Source organism: Prionailurus bengalensis, chromosome B1 (assembly GCF_016509475.1).
Source record: "Prionailurus bengalensis isolate Pbe53 chromosome B1, Fcat_Pben_1.1_paternal_pri, whole genome shotgun sequence".
Taxonomy (NCBI): Eukaryota; Metazoa; Chordata; class Mammalia; order Carnivora; family Felidae; genus Prionailurus; species Prionailurus bengalensis.
Genome location: NC_057344.1, coordinates 149,140,895 through 149,160,686, shown reverse-complemented (window position 1 = coordinate 149,160,686; position 19,792 = coordinate 149,140,895). Strand labels below are relative to the sequence as shown.

Sequence of the window (19,792 nt, the reverse complement as noted above, 5' to 3'; positions counted from 1 at the left end):
GAAAATTTCAAGAGGAAAGGAATCTTGTGCTTTGAGTCTTCTGAAGTTCTTAGCACAGTGTCTTGCACATAGTAGATAATCAATAAATATTTATTGATTGACCATTTTTAAAAGGGCTTTCAAAGCTCCCATGAAAATCGTGTGGTGTGCTTTTCCTGTGGGCAAACCATACGGGATACCGAATTAGCCACGTCATACTCTGTAGCTTTATATACTCAGCAACATAGAATCTCAGGATTAGAAGGGGTCTTAGAGGTAGATTATGCAAGCCATCCACTAGTTGCTAAAACCCACCACCCACACTTTTATATTTTAATCACATACTGAAAAATCATTAACTTTTTCTATATAAAACTGTCTCTTAAGAATTATCCTCATTAAAATAAAGCTACAGTCTTGTTTCACTTTCTTTCCACATGATTTTTAATCTAGATATGAATACTTTCATTTAAAATATGCATTCACTTGAATATTTTATAAAATATATGAATCATATATTTGTTTTGGCAGATACATTGACACATCTTCATCCTTGAGGTGCCATAGCTTAAATTATCATCTAAGATTTCCATAATGTGAAATGTAAAAGCACAGTGGGACAAAAATATCTATTGAATCTGAGAATATAGAGTGGAAAAAAAAAAAAGGCGGGACGGGGGGATGTCCCTATCGAACATCATTCTAGCTCATCAGCTCGAGTATCCTTGTACTGACAGAAAACCAGGCCTGAGTTTCTCACAGTAAACTGATTATCCTGTGTGCCATTGGTAAGTTATTAATCAGCTTTCAAAGTCAGCTCTACGGTTAAGGTGCCCACACAATATGGAAGGCTCTGATAGTGATCCCCCCTTCCTCTAGCACTCATACCCTACCACTACAGCCCCACTTCTATAGTGAGTTCCTGTGTCTAGAGGCTGTCATCCACTGGTTCTAAAATGACTGGATATATCCTGGCAGTGTTTTTAGTCAATAAAATAAAAAAAGAACAAGAAAATAATACCTAAGGATAACAAACACAGAAGACAATCCAGCAAAACTAACACACACCTGCTTTCTAAACTTTTCTGTCTCGCAGCCTACAATAGATTTGTCTAGATATTGGCCATATATCCAGTTGGCTGGGGGAAATCATACATTTGTTAATTTTAAGGAGGAAGAAAAGTAGGATGATGAAATGTGTGTACAGGTACCTCTGAAAACTGAGCTTGGTAGGCATTATCATGGAGCTTCTTCCTCTGGGTTTCAGGTCCCCTGAACAAGTTTTACTTTAGTCACTCATATCAGAGTCTTAACTTTATACGCTTTTTAAAGAAAATTCACAAGACATGACGTTTGAGTTACTTTCATTGCTTGCTTTGCCATATCTCTGCCTTTGCTTACCCCGCTCTCCTTCAGTCATGACCCTAAAGACCCTAAAGAAGATCCATCTTGCCCTCAGGAAACCAAACTTTGTTTCTAAAAACCAAAAGGGGAACTAGAAATGTGGGACTTAAAATCAACAGCTCTGTCCCTCCTTCACAAAACCTCAAAGATTTCACTGTGACTCAGGCCCACTGCCCAATTAAAACTCAGAAGAAAACTACACCTGATGGAAAACAGGTCATCACCATCTCACAACGGAATATAGCTTTTGGTTTTGGCCACCTGTTCTTCCTTGTCTCTGTACCTCAGCCCTAACCCAATAATATCAGCCACTGGACCTTTTCTCTTACTTTAAATTCATAGCCAGAATCAAGATTCAGCTAGTAACAAATAAAATTCCATGCTGGCGGAGGAAAATTCTTCAAATGGAGAAGGAGGCCACGGAGCTGTAATCAACACAGATAAAATTGTGAAATCGATGAAGCTGCCCTCAATGCCCCCAACACCTCCTCAGGCAAGGTCCTCTGCTGTTGTATTGCCCCATTTCATCTGCCTCCATTTCTGTGCTTCAGCAGAACTTGGACAGTCATTTCCTCTGAGCTTATCCAAATAACCATGCCTCATTCCTTCTGCACCGCACAAGGCGGGTATTGGCCGTTGTTAACTTGGCAAAAAGATTCCTTCCCAAGTGTTGACCAATATGCAGTCCTCCCAAATCCTCCAGCATGCCCTTAAAGAGTGAATCTAGGGGCGCCTGGGTGGCTCAGTCGGTTAAGCGTCTGAGTTCAGCTCAGGTCATGATCTCGCGGTCCGTGAGTTCGAGCCCCGTGTCGGGCTCTGTGCTGACCGCTCAGAGCCTGGAGCCTGTTTCGGATTCTGTGTCTCCCTCTCTCTCTGACCCTCCCCCATTCATGCTCTCTCTCTGTCTCAAAAATAAATAAACGTTAAAAAAAAAATAAAAAAAAAAAGAGTGAATCTAATCATGGCCTAGTTACAGAAGGATAATAGGATAGTGGTAGGAAATTTTATTTGGTTAGGACCTTGTCAGTCCCTTAGCTATAAAACCATGCTGCCAGTTGTCTCCCCAGCCTAGGATTCAGGCTCTTTCTGGCAAAGTTGCATTCTATACCAGCATTGTTCAAGTTTTAACGCACACCTGAATCTTGTTAAAATGCAGATTTTAATCTCATCATCTGGAGTGCGACCTGTGATTCTGTATTATGAACATGCCTCCACATGAAGATGAATCAGCCAGTTGGTAGACCAAAGTTGGAGTGGCGAAGTGCTAGGCTATTTTCCTGTAAATAAGGGACAACTGCACACTCACCAGGGTAGGAACAGAAGGGTCTTGACCACTGAATATCACCAATTTGAGGCGATATGCATAAATGAAGCATGTAATTGGATTAGAGAACACAAAGAGAAAGAGGAGCAGCCCAATCCTAATTTTATATCATATTTCTTTCTCCCTCTGTCTTTACGACTCACCTATTTCAAGAAAGTTCTACTTCCATTCTATTTCATTATTATCTCCTTCAAGACTACCCCAGCCTTAACACCCCCAACTTCCCTGAGGGCTCATGGCACATTATCTTTTATATTTAATCACACATTGTTTTGTTTTGTTTTAATTTTTTTTAATCTTTATTTTTGAGAGAGAGAGAGAGACAGACACAGAGACAGAGTGTGAGTGGGGGAGGAGCACAGAGAGAGGGAGACACAGAATCCGAAGTGGGCTCCAGGCTCTGAGGTGTCAGCACAGAGCCCGATGCGGGGCTCGAACTCACAAACCATGAAATCATGACCTAAGCTGAAGTCAGATGCCCAACCGACTGCGCCACCCAGGCGCCCCTTAATCACACATTGTTTTGTATCATGTGTTTTTTCCTGTGTTCGTTCTGCCTATGCAAGGGGAAAAAAACTCCTAAGAAGCGAGGCCCTTATAACAACTGGCACTGTGCTGAGCACAGAATGGATGCTAAATAAACATCACTTTTTCTTTAAATATATTTTATAAATGAATACAAGGCCAGAATTTCCCAAATGTTAATATAATTGATTAAAAATAAAAATTAATAATGATTAATATTTTTCTAATTACAAGATACACACTTGTTATTGAATATTTGGCAAATAATGAAAAGTAAAATGTAACAAATAAAAGTAACACATAATCCTAACATCTAATGTTAGTATTTCCTCCTATTTTCTTCTATGTGTGTGTATGGAGGAAGGGAGTCTTAAAATAATTCTTTTATGAAATATCCTACACTTCCCTCTTCACGTTTTATAAACAATTTACACACAATTAAAAATACTTAAAGCTTCACTCTCGTCTGTGAAATATTCAGAAATATGCCTATACTATATTCCCTTTGATACTAAAGTTTCTTACAAATTTTCGCTATCATAAATAATGCTGTGATAAATATCTTTATTCCTCTTTGTCCATATTTTTTATTATTTCCTCAGAAGTGGAATTACTGAGGGAAATGGTCTGAAAATGTATTTTAGACAGGATAACATACTATGTCAGAGCATTGGCTTTGGAGTCTGAGAGTCTTGGATCCAATTATAGGTTATCCATATACTATTTGTAAAATATTATAAAGATTATTTCATCTCTTTGTATCTCAGTTTTGTCATTTGTAAAATGAAGATAGTATTTCATAGGGCAGTTACGAGTATTAAATGAAAGGTGTGTTAAAATGAATATGCGTTGTACTTCATAAATTAACCACCAGGGGGCAACAGAGGATTAGAATGCTAAAGTTGTAGGGTCTCAAGCAATTCCCCAACTGTAGCTGCACCTGGGAATGTTTTGAGACTTGCTATTTCTCCCAATGCATCCCAGAACTACTTAATCCGAATCTCTGGGGTGGGGCCCAGCAATCTGTTACCATGAGTTTTCCAGGTGAGTCTCATGCATGCTAAAGTTTGAGAATCACTGATCCAATACATATTTACATTTTTCTCTCATTTGTTGCCTGAGCAGAGAGAAAAGCTGAAAAACAACACACAAAAACAACTGCAATTTACAGAAGGTTACTGAATGCTACAACAGCTGTACTAAGTAATATAAATACATTATGTATATTGGGGTTTTTGTATTTTAAAAAACTGTAAGAGAGTTCATTCCCATTCTTCAACCTTAGATTCAGTGAACTTGCCCTTGGTGACCTGCCATTTAGTTACTAAGAAGAGTCTGTATTTCCACCCAGGCCATGGGTTTACCCACTATACTATACTGCCACCCCAAAGCCAAGACCTGGGCAGTACATCGAAGGTTAATTTTCCTATCCAGCTGCTTCTAGATTAGGGAGTCCGTGCATGTCTGGTTATGAACGTGTATACGGTGGTATGTTTGTGATTGCAGAAGTGTAATTATGCTCCATTTTGAATATCAAGTTATATAAAACAATTAGAAATGACAATAGTCTTAAAGTGAAAACTGAATACTTGGCTTGGGTCTACTAGTTTCTAAGGGCTTGATACAAAGAAGCATTACTTTTACTGTTAATTAATGCAATATTTCTTTACCGGTGCTGAGTGTGCTCATTTAGGCAAATGGCTACCTTTCAAGAACTATACAGAAGGAAAGCATTCTCACCAATAATATCCATTATGCCTGTCTTTTAAAAATATTCACTTAATTCAGAGGTGCCTGAGTGACTCAGTCAGGTGTCCGACTTCAGCTCAGGGCGTGATCTCACAGTTCATGGGTTTGAGCCCCACATCGGGCTCTGTGCTGACAGCTCGGAGCCTGGAACCTGCTTCGGATTCTGTTGTCTCCCTCTCTCTGCCCCTCCCCTGCTTGTGCTCTCTCTCTCTCAAAAATAAACAACAAAAAATTTTTTAATAAAAATGTCCACTTAATTCATATTAAAAAGGAAGGACAAAAAGTTCAAAAATAACTGACTTCTGACAGATCAATGAATTGATTAACCTCAAAATGCTGCATGAGTTGTAAGAAAATGTAGTGGGCATAAATGACTGCCAAGAGCCTCTGATAACCTTTGTTAAGGCTATAGCAGTGATTCAGTTTTCCTTGTCATTTACTAGATCAAGTGAACCAGTCAAATTTTTAATTACTCACTGGATAGGTTTTCTCGTTTACAATATAAAAGTGACACCCAAAAAGTCACTGTGTGGGTTACATGAGAGGACATAGGTGAATCACCTGGCGTGTGAAAAATGCTCAGTATCACCATTCTTAAATCAGATACCTCATAATTGTCCACTAATTTAGACCCTGAAGAAGCAGAATCCAAGATGAGATTAAAGGTGCAAGAGATTTATTAAGAAAAATACCTGTAAGAGGAGATGGGGTGGGAGCCCAAAAAGACTGGGACAACTGTCAGAGCCTCATGCGGGATTGACCCGTGTGGAGGAAAGAGGGTAGGAAGGAAGGTTGGGTAGGTAGTATTTAAAGGTGGGCAGTACCAGGAAATGTTTAGTGAATCTGATAGGGAGTCCTCAAGTCAGTCACCCCTCAGAGGAGTCCTATGCCTCCCAGGAATGAGCCTGTCTTAGTATCCTTGCCACCCTCAATCATTATGGGGTGGAAGCAGCCCACGGACCTCTCCCACAAACTAGAGCCGTAAGTCAAATAAGCTTGCTGCAGAGCCAAGAGTGGCCTTTCACAGCTGCCTTGTCTACACTGATTCCCTAGTGTTTCCCTGATAACAAGCAAATGTATGAATGAATTTTAATCTTTCTTCAATAACTCTCATTTAAGAACCAGCAGCTACTCTGGATTTATACTGAATGGGTTAATGTTCAATAAAGCACTTAGATTGGTGTCTAGTACATGGTAAGTGGCCAAATTGTTATGAACATGCAAGGTCTTAGAGTTTAACTGAACTTCTGAAAGAATGAAGACCTATAGAACTTATGTTTGCTCTTAGGTTTTCTATTTCGGCTGTCCTTTAATGAGGCAATAGGGCTGGAATAAGACTGGAATCTTTCTTACAAGGATCTGCTACGTGCTAACCAAAACTTTTTCTGTTGGGTATGCAGAAAAACTAAGGCAAAGATGGCAAAAGAACAGAGGAGCCTCTTCAGAAACAGTGTCCCCCTAAAAGTTCTCATCACAGGGGGAAAAAATTTTGTAACTATATGAGGCGACAGATGTTAACTAAACTTATTGTGGTAATATTTCACGATAGATACGTATGTAAAGTCATTATGCTGTACACAGTGTTATATGTCAATTATATCTCAATAAAACAACGGGGTGGGGGCGGATAGAAACGTGGATTCCACAAGCCTCTCGGGAACTCTCCTGGTATAATCTGAAACCAGCCTCTTGACACAGAGGACAGGGAGAGACCAAAGAAAGAAGCAGACCGTGTTGGTAGGCGGCAATTTTAACAATAGCAAAGGGAACTTACACACAAGGCTTGTCAAGATGAATGGATCCCCACACCTGCCCACCAAATCTTAAAAGCTTATAAAGAGGCTTTACCTGGGCTCAAACACGCATGCCATGCAGGTGTTTTCAACGCCACATCACTATCTCAAGGCGATGTACCTGGAGCAGCCTCTGGGAGAAGGAAAGGCGAGGGGAACCCACGTTCCAAGGACAGGGGATGGAGAGAGACGCCTCAAAGTGCCCAGGTCCTGCCTAAGGGTCAATAGGTGGTCACATCTTTTTTGATCACGTTCCCCAGAAGCCGCCCATAAATTCTTATAATGCTTCGGACCTTATTGCTTTGCCCTCATGAGATTCTGTCAGATGATTGTCATTATTTATGCATGTGTCTTATCTCCTCAAGTAAGTTGTATTCATGTTCATTCATTCAACAAATACTTATTGAGCACCTCAATGTGCCAGGCGATGTGCTGGGTGCTGGGGATACATCATTGGACAAAAATATCTGCCCTTGTGGACCTTATACTCTAGAGGGGGAAAGAAACCATAAATGTGATAAATAAGTAAATTATATAGCCTACTAGAGGGTGATAAGTGCATGGGGAGAAATAAACCAAGATAAGGAAATAGGGTTTGCAGTTTTAAAAAACACGGTGAACTTCATGAGATGACAATGAGGCAGAGGTCTAGGGAGTGAGTGGTGGTGACGATTTTGAGGGCACTTACCACAGCTTAATCACCAAAAAATATAGCATGGTTCCTTGCACGTGATAAATATTTAATAAATGTTTACTAATTAAATAAAATTCAAAGACTTGGCTAAAACCACACACTAGATCAAAGATTAGTCAAGAATGATGTATCTTTAACACATCAAAACTACGATCCCTACTGATCCCTAGAGTATCCCAGCCCTATCCAAAAAAAGCAAAAAAACGAGGATTTGGCATGCCTCGTTCTGTTTTTAAAATAGGAAGCAAAATACTGCTGTAAATTTGGTACACCTGCCTGGTGAAGGCCCCATTTCGAGATCAGAGAATGAGAAAGGCAGCGTAGGGACCATTTTGTCTACCCCCTTGCATTCCCATTTGCTCAACACCGCCACATCCAAAGAGGAAAAGATGAGGAAGAAATGGTCTTCTGCCTTCAAGTAGCTCCCTGCTTTACTAAAAAGGAAAGTGAGATCTGGAAAGCTTATATGTCTTGTCCAAAAATACAGAGCAGCCAAACTAAAACCCAGCTTTCAGTTTCCTAATGGGTTATGTTTTCCATAACAATTTCAACAACACAGCACTGGAATAAGTGAACCGTAGTGTCTGGGTTGCTAGGAGGTTTTACAAATGGACAGTATTCTATCTCTTTCTGTTAGTAAAATAAAATATCTTTAAAAGCCTGGGTTCTGGGTCACACACATTTAGGATTCTCATTCTGCCAGTTATTGGTAATCATAGTGCCTGCCCAGATAGGACTGCTGTAGGAATTAAATGAGATAAAAAATATAAACTCAACACAGTGCCTGTTCCATAAAAAACACTTCAAGAAGTGATAACTAGTATTGTGGCCATAAACATAAGACGACTCTGGAAATAGACAATGATACAAGTAGCCCAGGATATTTCTTTACCTGACTCCCCTTCTACTTCATTTCCCTTCCTTGTGAAAAAAAAAAAAAAAAAACAAAAACAAAAACAAAAAAAAAAAAAAACCAAAAAAAGCAAAACAAAACAAAACAAAAAAACAAAAAAAAAACACTGAATAATCAGTACAAACACAGTGGAAGTTATTAAAAATTACTGTTACCATTTAAAAAAAGAGACGCCTGCCTGGGTGGTTGAGTCGGTTAAGCGTCTGACTCTTGGTTTCCATTCAGGTCATGATCTCACGGTTCACGAGTTTGAGTCCTGCATCTGTGCTGACAATGCAGAGCCTGCTTGGGATTCTGTGTCTCCCTCTCACTCTGCCCCTCCCCCACTCGCTCACTCATGCTCACATGCTCTCGCTCTCTCTGTCAAAGTAAATAAAGTTTAAAAAAAGAGAGAGAGAGAGAGAAAACAGAACAATGCCTCTTCAGGAAACTTTTACTAAGCAGCCTCCCATTATTTCAAATCCAAAGTCAGCATTTACTTTCCACAGAACCCTGGGATATGTATGTCAACTGGCCTTGGCTTTCTGCCATAAGAAGTTTATGTGCCACGATAAACACTATGTTTGTCAAGAAGGACCTTGCCTTTTAATTTAATTCTAGGTTTAAATGACGAAGCTACTTCAAATATGTACAGGTATGAATTCAGTGATTACTGCATAATTATATCGTACTTACACACTGTCATCAGTAATAAGTTATATTTTAACTTATATACAACAAAGTTTCCACAATTTTTGTCAATAAATTATTTCACACAGGTATATGCTTATGAATCTATTTAATTATTCAAACTGTGCTAGAGAATACATATTTTGGAATACATATTTCATCAGAGTCATTTACAACATACATGATTTCCAATGGAAATTTCCTACACCACCCTGATTATCAAAAAAAGTCTGTGTCATCTGCCATCGAATCTGTGCTATGTCAAAATATATTTTTCAAATACGCATTTAATGATGTCACATTCAGCTCATTAGTCTCATAAATGGAGATCCCATTTTAAATTACTTTTACAAATATTTTGGAAACACGTTTTCCAATTATTATTTTTCTAGTGAAGACATATAATTGACCTATGTTTACATATAAATTTTCTCTGCACAGTGACACTTTTTAAAAAGAGAACAGTATGGAAGGTGCAAAAGCTCTGGCTCTCCAAGGCAATGCCAAAAAAAAAAAAAAAAAAGAAAAGAAAAGAAAGTTGAAATTTAATTATGTCTTCTGATTTTTACTCTTTTGAGTTTTATTTTCTCCCCTTGTTTCTTTTTAAATGCTAGGAATTATATTCTTAAGGGCATCTACCCCTTCGGGCAAGGATAATGAGAGACTTCACTACTTAGAGTTAAGAACATACAGTTGAAAAGTCATTTCAATAAAAATAATAATGTTACTATTTCAATTGGGGGGGTTAGTTTTACATGAAGGAAAAAAAAATCATTGTTTCAAATTCACTGGTGGTAAATATATTAACTTTCTGCATCGAAATGAAGAGCCTTTTAAGATAAGGAGCTATGCAGTCAGCAGTGACTTCAGTTAGTCAGGGTAGCAGGAATCCGGGGTCAAGGCTGTTTCCACCATCCTGGTCACACCACCATAGGTAAATGGGACCCGATTTGTGTAGCACTTGTTTCTGTCATAAGTGTAGCAGACCTCACTCTCTTCATCACAGATGTTGCTTTGGCTGGCCATAACTATTTGATTATCCAGCTCTACTTCCACAGGATCACATTTTTTACAGCTGAAAAATAAAAATACGTATTAGACAATATCCACCAGATGTTGTATCAGAACCTGAGTGACTATTCGTTTCTATCCACAATCAGCTGGCTCTTGCAGCTCTGACTTGACCACTAACAAAAGGTAGCTCCTTTCAGACCTCAGCTGCTCTACAATACAGAATAGTTAACAGGATTTTTCAGCCTTTAATATACAAAAATTCATTGAAAGTAAACAATATAAATTAATGATATGACAATATCATGGTTTTGTCTATACTGTACCTGACCTTCTAGTCTGTTAGGTTTGTTCCTAACCGTAAAGGAGAATTAAACAGGTTATTTACAGTGACAAAGAAGAAAGAAATATTTTTTAAGTGTATTTATTTTGAGAGACAGAAAGCTTGTGCATGCACGTGGGGAAGGAACAGTGAGAGAGGGAAAGAGAATCCCAAGCAGACTCCAGGCTGTCAGCGTAGAGCCTGATGCAAGCCTCGATCTCATGAATTGCAAGACCATGGCCTGAGCCAAAAGGAAGATTCAGATGCTTAACCAACTGAGCCACCCAGATGCCCTGGGAAGGAAAAAATTTTTTTTTAATTTTTTTTTAACATTTATTTATTTTTTTTTTAATTTTTTTTTTCAACATTTATTTATTTTTGGGACAGAGAGAGACAGAGCATGAACGGGCGAGGGGCAGAGAGAGAGGGAGACACAGAATCGGAAGCAGGCTCCAGGCTCCGAGCCATCAGCCCAGAGCCTGACGCGGGGCTCGAACTCACGGACCGCGAGATCGTGACCTGGCTGAAGCCGGACGCTTAACCGACTGCGCCACCCAGGCGCCCCCATTTATTTATTTTGAGAGAGAGACAGAGTATGAGTGGGAGACGGGCAGAGAGAGAGGGGGGGATACACAGAATCAGAAGCAGGATCCAGGCTCTGAGCTGTCAGCACAGAGCCCGATGCGGGGCTTAAACCCATGAACGGTGAGATCATGACCTGAGCCGAAATCGGACGCTTATCCAACTGAGCCACCCAAGGCGCCCCAGGAAGAATATTTTTAAGGAAAAGAAATTGTCTGATGTTGGATTCCATAGTTTCCAAAGTAACACCTACATGTTAATATGTCTGAAATCCAATTATCTAGCTATTAAGACAAATTGGCCCTTCCTGTACTAATGGCAATAATTTCTTATTTAGAATAAATTTATAGCTGGGGCGCCTGGGTGGCTCAGTGGGTTAGTCTTCCGACGTCAGGTCGTGATCTCCCGGTTTGCAAGTTCAAACACCGCGTAGGGCTCTGTGCTGAGGGCTTAGAGCCTGGAGCCTGCTTCAGATTGTGTCTCCCCCTGTCTCTGCCACTCCCATGCTCATGCTCTGTCTCTCTCTGTCTCTCAATAATAAAACAAAACATTAAAAAATAAATAAATAAATAAGAATAAATGTATAGCTAACTTTTATCTGTGATAAAGTTTTATAAATGTATGATATCTCATAATGAACACAGGAATTAATGTATTCAAAGCTCAAATTATATTGGTAAATGTTTATTCCTCATATATTCAGAAACATTCTTACTAACAAGTTTAAATAAAAGTTATGAACTTCCATATCTATATTAGTATGAAGGAGAAAATCTCTTACACATCGGACAAATTGTACACAAAGTTGGTTCTCAGTGGTGAGGTGGGATCAGAGATATTCTCCCTGTTGTTCAGAGGAACACTAAAAAAAGAAACAAAAGAGATCAAAATAATGAAACTAGCAAATATTGCTATTTTTGGTAATAGGTATATTGCTGGCACAGTACTTACTGTCTCATCAGCAGTTTAGTACATTTGTACTCTATAACACTCTACAAGCACTCTACAGTAATACTATTGCTCAGATTTCACTGTAATTTGCATATTTTAAACATTTCCCATTCAAAATAAATCTCCCAGAAGCTCCTCTGTCGATGATCTTCACTTAGTTGGCAAATCCCTGCTTTTCCTCTAAAAATCAGCTCAAGTTTTACCCTCTTTACAATGATCATTCTCACCCTTGAACAAACTCCTTCCTCTGTTGTCTCACTGACATTCATGTATGAAGTTCATGTATCTTTATTATGGCAAAGGCCATTTCATAGTTGCTTGTCTACAGAGTGGTTGCTGTAGTAGATAATGTAAGTTCTTTGTGGCAAAAACATTTATGCTTTCTCAATGCCTTTCTAGATGTGTGGCATGTAGAATGTGCTCAATATTTGTGGAATAAATGGACAGATATTATTATCCATATTTTAGGACTGCAGAAAGTATCAACTGGAGAGCTCTATGATCTACCCAAGTTCACACAACTACTAAGTAGCAAAGCTGTAACTGGACTCAAGATCCCTAGATTTGGTGATGTTCCGTGAAAAATTAGGTAGCCCTTCTCAACTAGTTGAGGTGATTTCATTAATGCTTACAATTTTTTCATCTATGTCATCATTCCTCCTCATGTGCACCCCTCCCTACCAAAGGACACAAAGGAAAACGTGACGATGAATTTAGCGATACCATCTACATACATGTCAAGCCAAAACCTTAGACACCGTCTCTAAGTCCTCCCTCTCTGTAATGACCCATATCTAATCCATCTACCAGTTCAACTGACTCTGATCCTTTGCAATCTGTGCACAGTTCAGGACGCCGCCGTTTCTTTCTTAGATCGTAGCAATATATTAGCCACATTATCGCCAAAATGGCCTCTAAAACACTAGCCTAATTTTCTTCTCTGCCTAAAGCCTATAGTGTCTTCACACAAATAACAGAGTACCCTTATGATGGCACAGAGGCACTTCATGATATGCTTCCCCCTCTCCAGCCCCATCTCTCACCATGCCACCCTCTTTACATGCCAGCTGTAAGCAGCTGCTTGCAATTCCACATATTTACTAGGCTTTTCTCATCTCCAAGTCTTAACAATAACAAAAGCAGTTAACAGTTCTGACATTTACTAAGTATTTACAGTGCGCCTGGGATTATGGTAAGCATGTTACATGATGATCTCATACGATTCCTTACAGCAACCATTTCCTTTCCCTGGAATGATCTGCCTCACCTACCAACCCTGTCACTGCACACACACATTTACCCAATTAACTCCCACTCAGCTAACAGCCACTTCCACCTACTAACTCCAAACACCTGATTCCCACCACCATTTTCCCTTCACCCTCCAGGACTGGACTGGGTGCCCCTCCTTAGTGCTTCTGAAATATCTTATGCTTATTCCTGTCATAGCATTTACAATACTGTGATTGCCTTTTAAACTGCTTAAAATTTCCTACCAGACTGTAGATTATTTGATGGCATGGGCTGTGTTTTATATAAACTGTTGTATCCCCAGCTCCAATCCTCACTGGCATTTAGTAGCAGTCAATAAATGTTTCCTGAATGAATGAATGAATGAATGAATGAATGAATGAATGAATGAATGAATGAATGAATGAATGAATGAATGAATCTATTCCTTATTAGAGTATAAGGCTCTAGTAATATCAGGAAAGACTTTAACTAATGAGAAAGATAAGTAATAAACATATATGAGGGTCTACTGTGGGTCAAACACTGTTCTAGGTGCTTTTGTCCATTAGCATTTTTAACTCTCACATAAAGTCTGCATGTCTATATATGTACATAGATAATTAACCTTTTTTTACAGTTTAGAAATAAGTTCTCCTAAGTACTGCACATCAAAAAGAGGGGTATAGACAGATATTACATTCAAACAGTGGTTAATATCTGAAAGTATCTCTGCTTACAACATGCAGAAATAAAAAAAATTTTAAATGCCACGTACATAATTCTGATGTTTCTCTCCACAATGTCTTCACTAGGATCTTCAGCAGAAGGGATGATCCTGGAAGTAATCCGGACACACTTACATTTGTTGTCAACGAGAACAGTCCTTTCATCTTCATCTTGGGCTTGAAGATAAAACATTATTAAGAAGAAAGGGGGGGAAAGGTCTGTTTATGGACTTTTACTGAGGTAATTTATCTTTTTTCCTGTAGAAAAACTAAGTTTTGTGGTTGATCAGTTTCAGCTTTCTCCATTTGTTCTCTTTCCTAATCTAAAATGCTAAGTGGAATCTTACAGCATCAAGAAGGAAATCCAAATGCACTCCAAACAAATTTTTTTTCTTTTTCTCTTGGACCAGTCTATGGGAACCTGGCTGAAGTATTTCTGATTTTCGTCTAATACTTTTAATAGAGGCACAGCTCTCTGAATAATGCAGCCTTGTAAAAATCGGTGCCAAATGACAAAATGATAGAGAAAACAAAAAATCTAGATGATATTTCTCTCAGACCAAAGTAATTATTCAGAAGTGAACAAAAAATAACTTCAGCCTTTATAGTTCCAGTTTGAAGTGTCACATCCTTCCTGAACCCCCACTTAAACTTTTTTTACTCCTTATATTGCATTAGAGTTAAAAACAGGCACGTTTTCTCCAAGATAACCTTACTTGGTGAGACTTTTAAATAGTCTTTACTATAATTTTCCTATCTTCTTTTTCATAATAACAATCAGGTGATCATGGCATAATGATTCATTCAAATAAAATAATAAGTGCTATATAGGTTAATATTTCTGACAGGAATTGTTTTAAAAGATATGGTATATATAGATGTAAAGTGCTATCAATTTGCAAAAACAGTTTAGAAAATATTAAAGATACAAGCTTTTGAATGGATACACAGATGACCATTAAAGCCTTAACTCTGACAATCAACATTTATGGTCTAATCTGAATATTGGAAAAAGAGGTCTGGTAAGTGTTGTAAAGAATAAACAAACAAAATTTTTATAATCAGGACTTGTATCAGTTAGCAAGTATTTGAAGAATTATAACAACTTTATTTAATAGGCTAATTAAACAATAATAATGATATTTGATATATTTTTGTTTTGTTTTATTAATTTTTTTTATTTTTAGATCATTGTAAATTCACAGGCAGTGATAATAAATACCAAAGAGAGAACCCATGTACATTTTACCTAGTTTCTCCCAGTGGTAACATCTTGCAAAACTATAGTATAATTTCCCAACCAGAATACTGAATTTGATAGAATTCACAAATTTTAGCTTTTATTTACTCAATGTAGGGTGCTTTAGAAAAACAAAAAATCTTATAACCCACTATAATAAAATTGATCAGGATAGATATAATTTTAATTGGAAGTCTAATTATTTCAGAGGTATCCCAGAACAGAGAGGACCTAATTGCAGTATTTCAGTCTTAATGACTAACAGTCATTACAAAAACATTTTAAGACCATTGTTTTGTACTTCAAATTGTTGGAAGTACTTTACAATGCATTATTATGGCATTATTCATAACTTCTTAATATGTCTTCTGATAAAAGTCTGTACAGTATTAAATATCTTTTTTTTTTTTTTAATTTATTTTTGAGACAGAGAGAGACAGAGCATGAACGGGGGAGGAGCAGAGAGAGAGGAAGACACAGAATCCGAAGCAGGCTCCAGGGTCTGAGCTGTCAGCACAGAGGCCAACGCGGGGCTCGAACTCACGGACCATGAGATCGTGACCTGAGCCGTAGTCGGATGCTTAACCGACTGAGCCACCTAGGCGCCCCAAAGTCTGTACAGTATTGCAGAAGAAACATTATGAATTCAATTCAACATAATAATAAAACTTTTCTTAACATTTTGAAAAGAATAAGATGACTTAAGTATTGTCTTTTCCCTACTCCTATATTCAAGACTCTTAAATGTTTTTCTCAATAAAATACAAATGAGTATGTAACGCCTGACCAAAAATACCGATTGAGTCAAGTATGTGACTTGTCTATTAAGTCTTAAATAGAAAATGTCTTTCTTTTATTTATAGCATATAATTTCTTTTCTTTTCAATTTTTTTTACTGTTTATTTACTTTTTGAAGGAGAGAAAGACAGAGCATGAGCAGGGTAAGAGCAGAGAGAGAGGGAGACATAAAATCCGAAGCAGGGGGCGCCTGGGTGGCGCAGTCGGTTGAGCGTCCGACTTCAGCCAGGTCACGATCTCCCGGTCTGGGAGTTCGAGCCCCACGTCAGGCTCTGGGCTGATGGCTCAGAGCCTGGAGCCTGTTTCCGATTCTGTGTCTCCCTCTCTCTCTGCCCCTCCCCCGTTCATGCTCTGTCTCTCTCTGTCCCAAAAATAAATTTAAAAAAAGAAAAAAAAAGAAAAAAAAAATCCGAAGCAGGCTCCAGGCTCTAAGCTGTCATCACAGAGCCCGACGCGGGGCTCAAACTCCGGAACCACAAGATCATGACCCAAGTCAAAGACGCTCAACCGACTCAGCCACCCAGGTGCCCCATATAATTAATTTTCTTACCAGAAACCTAGGAAAAAAATATTCCTGTTTATTACTACTTACTGTTATCATATAAAAATATTAGGCAACCTAATACATCTTCCAAGGAATATACAAATACAGTCAATGCACTTAAAAGATCCTAATATTCTCACTGACATACAGCATTTTTCCTAATAAACCTGTTAGTACCTGTAAATACAGTCAATGCACTTAAAAGATCCTAATATTCTCACTGACATACAGCATTTTTCCTAATAAACCTGTTAGTACTAGAATGTACCTTACTTTATTCCAAGAGCACCTGAGACATAGCAGGTGCTCAATAAATATTTGTTAAATTTAATTCAGTTCAAAAAATAAGAAAATATGCTTAACAACACATACTAGATATAAACATGAGTTTACTAAAAAGTGATTCTCCTATATAGGCAAAAGAGGATAGAAGTTAGGAGTGTGGTCTGTAGGGTTAGATGGTCGGGGTTCTACCTACCACATGCTTGCCATGTGATTGTAGCTAAGTTATTTCACCTTTCTAAATCTCAATGGACTCAACCATGTGTTAGAAATATTAATAGTACCTATCTCAAGTGATTACTGTGAGAATTAAATGGAATAGTATATGTAAAGCAGCTAACATAATGCCTGAAAAATAGTATGTACTTAAGAAATGACCGATCTTTTATAAATGTATCTATATGTATTTCACATATATGTTTATAGATATATAAACATGTTCATAAATGTTTATTTATATATTAGAGGTCCATATACTGTACATTTTTAATTCTACTATCTTTATGTTTAAATATTATTAGAAATTCATTATTTCTAATGCTAAATTAGCAAAAAATATATTTAAAACTACTTCTTAATTACAACATACCCTGTTCTGAAATGAGAGAAATAAGCTCAGTAAGTGTTAGAAACAGGCCAAATTATATCATTTCTAACTTTGCCCTTCTACATGAGCATTATTACATCTATGGTCAGGGTGTATTCCATTTTCTAAAGTAGTTTGAAAGGTTAATAAACAAAACAACCACAGTTGTGCCATCAAGTTATAGGCAACCTGTATAATATTAAACATTGTTAAAGTGTCATAAGAAATCTGTAGGCTCAGATTCAGGAAAGTTGTTAGAAGCAATATCAATCTCCCTGGGTAAGTAAAATCCCAAGCATTCTATATTGTAATTATTACAATTACAGTAATGATTATATCATGTCTCCAGAATATTCTCTTAAGGTACTCAAGGAGAGGATTACTGATCTTCAAGATTCAATATGAAAATTTATATAAGCATAGCTGTCAGCACTTATCCAGATACATATATTTTCTTATTCTCTAAGTTATAGTAGGCAAACAAATAAGAGGAAAAAAAGAATAAAAAGAATTACAATGAGTCTCATCTGCAGAAAGATCACTGCCCATATGAAGGTTAAGGCATGTTAGAAAAAAGTAGCCAGACAGCTAGCTAACTGAAGCACAAACACAAATGTTTAAAATTGAAGAGCAGATCTGTGTTGTATTTTTCCTTTTATCTGGGTTAATTTTCAAAATACCACATACCTGTCACAAGAACAGCCTTAACAAAAATGGCTAGGACTCCCCAGAAAAGCAAATGGTTCTTCATCTTGGCTTCACTTCTTTAGAAAAACTGAAGCTAAAAAGTCAGGGTTAAGGTGTGTGAAGTATAAGGAGTGTGCAAATGATGGTGCTTCTGCTTTCTTAAAATAACACCCTAGGCAGCTAACAAACTAAAAACAATCACAACTGCGGTTGGAATCTGAAATTTAAATGCAGCACTAGACAGAAGTGTATATCTCAGATTTCTGTATTTTCTTCCAAAGTAGCCCCTCCAAAGACCTACTCTGATGCAATTACTCTTTATTTCACATTTGCTCTATAAAGTTAAACCAGATGATTCATAATGATTTCAAGTCAAGAGTACATTAAGAATGTTTAAGTAGGGATTCCTAACTTTAGTCCCTACACAATATTGTTTTCAAATCAAATATGTGATATTTGTTATGCCTAGAACAGTAAATGAAGGGAAGAGAAGGAGAAGAAATTAAAGTCTTTCAAGGTCCCAATTATATCTTATGTCAACTTTTTCTCCTAGCCCTTAATTAACCAAGCTATCAGATTTAAATATACATATTATACATGACATATGTAATATATACATATTCTGATTGCTTTCAGTTATTTTATAAACTCAAACGTGAAATTGGAATTCAAAACAAATGGATACTACATGTATCAGTTGCCATTAATTTGACAGCGTAAGGCAGACCTTGTGTTTGATCATGTAGTAACAGCTTTCAGAATTATAAATCCATGAAATGATTTTCATTTGAGATGCCTCAACAGAAAACTCAATCAGTGCAGTATTTCTTGTAAGTTTTGGTCATTAATTAGTGTCAACAAACTAACTAACTAACAAATAAACAAACGCCTGAGCTTTTGGACAGGGCATCCCCCTACCCTCTGCCCCAACACGTTAGAATTTCCTGACTCTTAGGCAGGGTTGGTTCCACAAGCATGCTGGTTACATATATATTCAACATCAAGTCTAAGTTACTTTTGGTTCTCAGTTCTCTAATTTTTTAAGGATCTCTTAGAATTTTGAGAGGCACTAAAAAATGCTTCAGGATCATCAGCAGGCAAGCAGATGTCACAGCCAGCAGCAGAAGACAGCAGGATGAGAACTATTAATGGCTAGCACAGAATTGCACTCCTTCAGTCATGTACTGAGTCTAACAAGAACATGGGGCTGGGCCCTAGAACATACAATATTACTATACTGTCAACTTAACTCTCATTTTAATTTCTGCTATCATAGGACTTAGAAAGATATTTAGGGTTAAGAAAAACATACTGGAGTCACATGAACAATTGTATCTATTTGAAAAAAAAATCTGAAAGCACATTATTTTAATGTATGGTCAGGATGTCAAAACAAGCATCAACCACTTAAGACCTCCTCATCTTTAACTGTAGTTCTAAATAACTGATTTATTCATTCATTCCCAAAGAGAGTAATTAGAAGTTAGCTGCATACTTTTTTCTTTAGTCATTATGTCCTTGAAAATAAACTCAAGGCTAGACTGCCTCCCCAAAGCAAGCTGGATAAATCCCTGGGGACAAAATGTTTCCTCCAAAGCTTATTTTTTTATAAAAGCAAATATTATTTGATTGATAATTACTAAGCTAAAGAAAAGTTCTATATATGGTGTTTCTCTTCTTTCAATCTTACAATTTTGTATTTCTATTATGTAAACTATGCATCTAAAAGAAATTAATTCTGGCACAAAACAGACACTCAGATCAATGGAATGAACAGAATA

General features: G+C 37.5%; 1 protein-coding gene across 1 annotated transcript; it reads right to left on the bottom strand.

The window, feature by feature from the left end:
- Nucleotides 1-9,142: 9,142 nt before the first annotated feature.
- On the bottom strand, nucleotides 9,143-18,151 carry JCHAIN (joining chain of multimeric IgA and IgM). Its single transcript, XM_043572531.1, has 4 exons — nucleotides 18,012-18,151; nucleotides 13,925-14,051; nucleotides 11,747-11,827; nucleotides 9,143-10,125 (listed from the first exon to the last, which is right to left on the bottom strand). The coding sequence occupies exons 1-4, from the start codon at nucleotides 18,073-18,075 to the stop codon at nucleotides 9,921-9,923; spliced, it is 477 nt and encodes a 158-aa protein (XP_043428466.1). The 5' UTR covers nucleotides 18,076-18,151; the 3' UTR covers nucleotides 9,143-9,920.
- Nucleotides 18,152-19,792: the final 1,641 nt, after the last annotated feature.

What these genes read in the sequence shown, in the direction of transcription:
- JCHAIN (XM_043572531.1), bottom strand. Translation starts at nt 18,075, where the DNA reads ATGAAGAACCATTTGCTTTTCTGGGGAGTCCTAGCCATTTTTGTTAAG. An exon ending in TAAGGCTGTTCTTGTGACAG is followed by an intron (nt 14,052 to 18,011) that starts GTATGTGGTATT and finishes TTTATCTTCAAG; the next exon opens with CCCAAGATGAAGATGAAAGG. An exon ending in GTGTACAATTTGTCCGATGT is followed by an intron (nt 10,126 to 11,746) that starts GTAAGAGATTTT and finishes TTTATTTTTCAG; the next exon opens with CTGTAAAAAATGTGATCCTG.